This window comes from Xiphophorus hellerii, chromosome 12 (assembly GCF_003331165.1).
Source record: "Xiphophorus hellerii strain 12219 chromosome 12, Xiphophorus_hellerii-4.1, whole genome shotgun sequence".
Taxonomy (NCBI): Eukaryota; Metazoa; Chordata; class Actinopteri; order Cyprinodontiformes; family Poeciliidae; genus Xiphophorus; species Xiphophorus hellerii.
In genome coordinates, this window is record NC_045683.1 from 32,295,509 (window position 1) to 32,301,761 (window position 6,253).

At 41.4% G+C, this 6,253-nt stretch overlaps 1 protein-coding gene across 1 annotated transcript; it reads right to left on the minus strand.

Moving 5' to 3' along the window:
• Positions 1-970: 970 nt before the first annotated feature.
• On the minus strand, positions 971-4,533 carry LOC116729832 (LIM domain transcription factor LMO4). The gene is made up of 5 exons (XM_032578634.1): positions 4,149-4,533; positions 3,355-3,590; positions 3,172-3,259; positions 2,709-2,867; positions 971-1,747 (listed from the first exon to the last, which is right to left on the minus strand). The coding sequence occupies exons 2-5, from the start codon at positions 3,567-3,569 to the stop codon at positions 1,739-1,741; spliced, it is 471 nt and encodes a 156-aa protein (XP_032434525.1). The 5' UTR covers positions 3,570-3,590; positions 4,149-4,533; the 3' UTR covers positions 971-1,738.
• Between the last annotated feature and the right edge of the window lie 1,720 nt (positions 4,534-6,253).

Below are 6,253 nucleotides of genomic sequence, written 5' to 3' on the forward strand. Positions count from 1 at the left end.
GCTTTTTCATGAGACCTGCTAATTGGCATGTGAAAACGGTCTGGCTAATTAGGAGGAGGCAGATGATGCTTGATTAGTTTGAATGCAAAGTGTAACTTGTGGTGCGTTGGGACTCAGGAGTGTGCCGAGGTTGTATTTTTTCACCATCACGATACAAAGATAATTGTAATTGTGATCATTTGCATACGTTAATGAATTTGTGTGACGCTTCTTGATCAGACGTGGAATAAATAATTGATGCAGCATCAGCCTAAACCATGACAAGTGGGACGGTTTGAAATAGCTAAGCGCATTAAAAGGGAAGTTTGATGGCAAGCCGCACACCCAGGCAAGGTGTGAAAGTAGAGCAGATGCTATCGGTTGGTTTCCTGAACGCAGCATGCTCTACCGCCGCTATCACACAAAGATTAAGTCACAACCTCAGATGGTATGCTGGGGCTTTAACGTTTGAACGCAGCATTAGAAAGGCACAAAGCTGAATTAGGTGCAGCTCTTGGAAATCATTTTCAGAAGCCATGCAGAGAGTGGCACAGACCAAAGGGCGATGTGCGACCAACCAAGCCGGGCTGTGTGGGAGCTCTAATTGAAACAAGATAAAAAGTAAATACATCAGATTGTTTCAAATGCCCTGGCTGTTGGGGAGGGGGGGCAGGGTTGGGGGCTCTCCCCTTTAATTAGCCCCCTTTCAGATTAGGCTTTATTAGAGGCAGCCAGCCAGTCAGCCACAGAGCATATGCCCCAAGATCAGGCTCCCAGGAGCTCCAGTAGCACAGATACAGGGCTCATGCTTAATTGTTTCTGTAAATGGTCAGAGCTCAAGCCCCCTAAATCCATTCCTCGGGGTAATCAGGCATGTTTTCACCATACAGGGCTAAAGAGGGCGAGAGAGAGAGGGAGAGAACCATCTACCATGCCAGGTACCAAGCAACACAATGGCGCACTAATGCTGCAATGACCTCAGGTCGCTTCGTGACATGTTACAGGAAAATTGTTTTAATAGGATTTTTGTTTTCATACCCACAGCCCCCACCCCACCACCCATAAACACATTACACAGGCATCTGATAGAGAAACTGTACAGAAGGAAAACAGTAAAACCATCACAGGGATATTGCACGTCTTTGTGCAGAGTCTGAGGCGTGGATGAGCCGTTTACGGCGAGTACAGCCCTGGATTACATCATTTCATGGCTCCCTACAAATGATCACTTTCAGTTACACAAATCATAGATGCCATTCTCAGTGCTTGGATCTCATGACCAGCTAGAAAGATTTTTTTTTTAAAGAACAGAGGATAATATGACATGGCAAATGTATTCAGTCACTTTCTGTAAGTTCACAGCAGTCCATCACACTTCTACAGTGATGTCTTTTGTTCCCTCTGCAGTTTTATACAGCTTTTCTGAGTCACCATTTTCCTCCAGCTTTGTTCAGTCTTGAAGGAGACTTTTTGCCACTGCAGCCCCCACATAGTCTCAAGTCTTTACACAGACCACTTTGCTATTGAGTGTTACCAGAATGGAGATGCTGTTCTATAGAAAACCTCTGAAATAGCGAGGGAGAAGACATCTTACAGGAAAAAGTGGAGCCTCGCTGGGAAAAGTGAGACTGGAGGAGGAGAGTAATGAGGCTCCCCAACAACAAGTACAACAGCGACAGTAGCAGTGGAGGAAGAATACATGGAGGGAAGGAGAAGGCTGAGAAGGGAAGGAGACGACGTCGCTCTGGATTCTTCCCGCTTAGCATACCTGGAGATGGGACAGGAGAAGGAGGAACGGGTCACAAAACGCAGCAATGCTAATCTGTAAAGCTCTCTGATTGGATACAGTCATCTTTATTTAAGCAAAATGAATTCAATCACACATAACATAAAAAGTACAAATGTGATCCAAAGAAAACTATTTAAAGCTTAAGATGACGGTAAATTTAAAAAATTTTTCCCCCAAAAGGAGCTTCCAAGAACATCCATAAAAAAGGGTTTCATAGCAAAATAATGGCAATAATTGAATATTACTTCTGACTTTAAAGGTCAAGTAGTCAGTTTGGACCCTCAGCAACAATTTCATCCCTCCATTCTTTGACTTGGTAAACAAACAATTTGGTGCCCATGTGTTTAAACAAAAGTGGTTCATTGTATTTTCCAGGTCATCGGACTTATGAAATATGACCGCTGATTAAACCCAAATGAGGGGCACATGATTGAAAGAGCCCGGTGCTACATTACCAAACCTGCAAAGGAGCAAAATGGCAACGAGGACAAAATGCAACCCACTGTTCCAAATAAACGCCTTGCTTTAGATAAATGGCTCCTGCCAGAATGGCGCAGCGATGTGAGTTAGCAGTTAGCATTGTAAGTTAATCAGTTAGTTAGGAACCAGTTAGCAGAACAACACTGCATCAAGTCAGGCTGGAGCACTATCTTTTGTTGTGTTAACATGCTTTATCTGAACCAGTGTTAGAGGTGAGGGATGACGTTTCTTTGTAAAATATAAAGAATGAATGTGTGAAAAAAAAAAAAATTCATTTAGTGCCAAACTATGTTCCTTGATGTATTTTCCAAACTCATGTAAAAGTTAGTTTTTCTTTCATGGTCAGTGTTAAAACTTGCACCCGACAGACTTTTCTTTCCCACTGGCGTTAACTTAATGTTCGTTAGTTTTCTCTTGCTGCATGGCTCTGAAGAATCATCTCAGTAACCCTTTCATTTACCTTCTGGTCCGTCAGCACCGAGCTGCTCTGAAGTGGGGCCAGGTGGCTGTTGTGCAAAGCAGCGCCGGGCCTGTCATGTTCGCAGAAGATTGTACCGTTGATGTAATGGAAGCGATCCCCAGGAATTAGTCTGTTTCTACAGGTGGCACAGCTGAAACACTGCAAGGGAGTATGGGGGGAAAAAAAACAGAGTCTGAATGAATAATAATAAAGTCAGTAAATATATTACCAGCAGAGCTTCATCGTAAATGAATCAGAAAAAAAAGGAAACAGCTGGTCTGCAAAGTCAGCCAAGGTGAATCAGAATAAACCAGACGGCTGAACGTCACCTAAAATACAACAATAAGCCCAACCATTGGAAGGACTAAGGGAGGGAAAAAAGGAATTCTGTTCCTTTTGTGTTCACACTAAACGTGTCTTCTATGTAGCAGGAAGCAGAGTGAGATGCAGATTAGGGATTTACCTTGATGTGGTAAACATTCCCCTGTGCCCTCATCACCATCTCGTTTGCTGGAATGGATTGACCACAGGCGCTGCACGCCCCAAACAGCCTGGAAACACACAAACACACCAATTTGCTTGGCTGTACGACTACTGAAACAATCTAAAACAGGCAGCACCGTCTCCTCTGCTTCCTTCTTCTCACTTGATGTAGTCACTGCGACACAGAATCATGCCCCCTTTGCTGTAGCAGGTGGTGCCAATGTCCCCCAGCTGGGCCTGGCAGCAGGAACATTTAAGGCAGCGTGTGTGCCAGTAGCGCTCCATGGAGAAGAGCAGGAAGCGGTCTGAGATTTTCCCCCCGCATCCGGCACATGACCTGGGAGCTGGAGGGACACTTGAAGCTTGGCTGTTCACCATCTTGACGGGGCCCTCGGGCTCCTGGAAGAGTTCAGACAGGTTGATGAATCTATTAGGTTTTCTTCACAAGGATTAAACTGAAAATACACACAGTAAGCTCATCTTCCTGTGAGAACTGTTTTATTACAAGTTATCATAACTTGCAAGGATGACTGGTAGATTAACTTTAAAATTAATCTTAAATTTCTTAAGATTAATGGCAGCAAGGATTTTTTTTAACCTTTAACCTTAAACATGGAAAGCATTCCAAATGACTGATATTGCTCCAGTGAGAGGCTGATTTAAACTTCACAAACTGATACAGCTTTTAATATTTAGCCTAATGTCAAGCAGTAAATGAACTAATGTAACACAAGAAAAAGCTATGAACCAAAATGTATTATTATTATTATTACTAACAAACCAAACTGGAGAGATGGGTTTATGACCAGATAATTGAGTGTTTTCTTTCCATGCTGACAGTATGTAGTTTTGAAATGTATGGAAATTTCAAAGTTTAGAAGGAGTGCGAGCTCGTAGAAGAAACTGCACGCTGGAATGCGCGCGAGGACTGAAAACAAGAAAGAAGAGCCGCGTTACCTTATTAGGACAAAGCGTTTCCTTCTTCCGTCACAACTTTACAGAAACTAGAAAAGTGTTGAGAGAACGTTTGGCACGGTCACGGGCGAGTTGCTTTAAGATTCCACATCCACAACTGTACCCACAGACTTCCATATAAAAAATGAGACAAAAAGGACAAAATATATCAACGAAAAGCACGACCGCGTTGGGAACAGGCTGACGCGGTGGCGGCGGTGGTTCAGCTGCTTCTCCGTGGCATCCGGCTCTGCGGATTCAGAACTAGATGTAACTGGGCGGAGGAGCCATGCCGCGGCTGCTCTCCTCTCTTCCAGCTGCCTGTCTTCAACAAGCGGTCCTCTTTCCACGCATCTGACAGCGACTCTATTCATCAAATTGCGCAAGGGGCCGTTTAAATGACCAAATAGGAGAGGACAGCCTACAGAATGAAAGCTGCAGCCAATCAGAAAGCAAGAGGCGTGTCTCCAGTCAAAATGATTTGTAGGTTTATAGTAGCCGTTTAATATGAACTTTAGATCTCTTAAACTTGGCTACATGACTTTAGTGAGACTCAGTAAACATCTATTAAATATTATCTAAAGGAGAGGACAAGATTCAAAAACACGATGGAAAGTTGTTTGAATCGTTCCAGTTTAAAACAATTATTAAATCAGTGAAACATTTAGTTCTAATTTTATTGCAATTGTATTAACGGGAGAAGGAAATTTTATTTTTCCACCACACTCAGCACCACTTATCTGACCTCTTTCCTCTGTTTGACTACAAAGCTAATATATAGAGAACAATCACTAGTTACTTGCAACGCATTGTTTACAAATAGCATTTCTTTCTTTTCTTTGTCTTGCTGGGTTTTGTGAGGCACCCAAAGCAATGCATCTGAAACACATCGAATTGTCTTTTCATGAAACATGTGAATTGTTATGGCATTTATGGGGCTTAATGCCTCTTTTAATATATAAACGTTTTTAAGTGTCTTCTTCTTGAGGTCTAACTGTGCCTTTGGTTTTCAGTTTCCCCAGCTCTGGAATCAACTCCCTGAAAACACGAGATACACAAACTGTTTATTCCTTAACATCAAAACTGAAAACATTGTTTCCTGCAGCTTTCCAGTAAATGTCAAATATAATTGTATCTGTTAATTCTCATCATATTATAGGTTTTAATTTCAAAACAACACGGATTGCTTTGAAAAAAATGTATATCACTTTTCATAAAAATGAGCTGCAAAACAACCAAATTTGGCTAGCTTATTATTTTAAAAACTTGTGCATTTGTCTTACATGAGTACAAATTTGAATACTTTTATCTCCTAATTTTTAAAAGTTTCTTGAATGCGTGGGAATTTTCTAAAACAGGGATGGGGCAGAAATCCACTTTAACAAGTGATCAGTGTTGGAGGAAGCTGAAGTCGGTCCACACAGTTTGGCTGTCAGAAGGGGCCAACAAACACACAAACAGCCGTCCGTCCTGCAAAGCCTAGTATAGAATCACTGAACAAGCTACCATCCATTTTCTGCGATACAGAGAAAATTCACAGATGTAATTGCGGCTTCGTTACAGCAGTGTTAACTAATAAACATTTTTATTTCAATCATTTCTTGTATAATATGTATGAAGGTATGTATGAATTTATTCGCTAAATTTATTTGATAGGGACAGGCACACACTAACATAGACAAACTGAATAAAGCAGCAGTCCCATGTATCATGGTGCTTATAGTGTAAGCTAATTTGCAACACTTGTCCCTAGATGGACTTTTCTAAACACTATATCTAAAGCAGGAAGTGGAGCGGTAATAATGGAGTAAAATAAATTTAAAATTATATTAACAACGTAAACAAAGTCATACACATGAAGTAAAAGGATTAAAATAACAGTTGGAATTTAGCTGAGGAAACCATGGCATTCAGAGCCTTGGTTCCAGCCAATCTATCTGTACTATTTACATTTTTGTGAGAGACTAAGGATAAAATTGGGCTTCATCCATCTTGAAAGGTAAATTCTAATTATATACAAATTAGAATTGGTTTTATGCTTTGAATTGAAACAGAAGGTGCTGAAGTGTTACAGTTCCCCATTGTTGCCTCTAAATGGGAGTGAACAT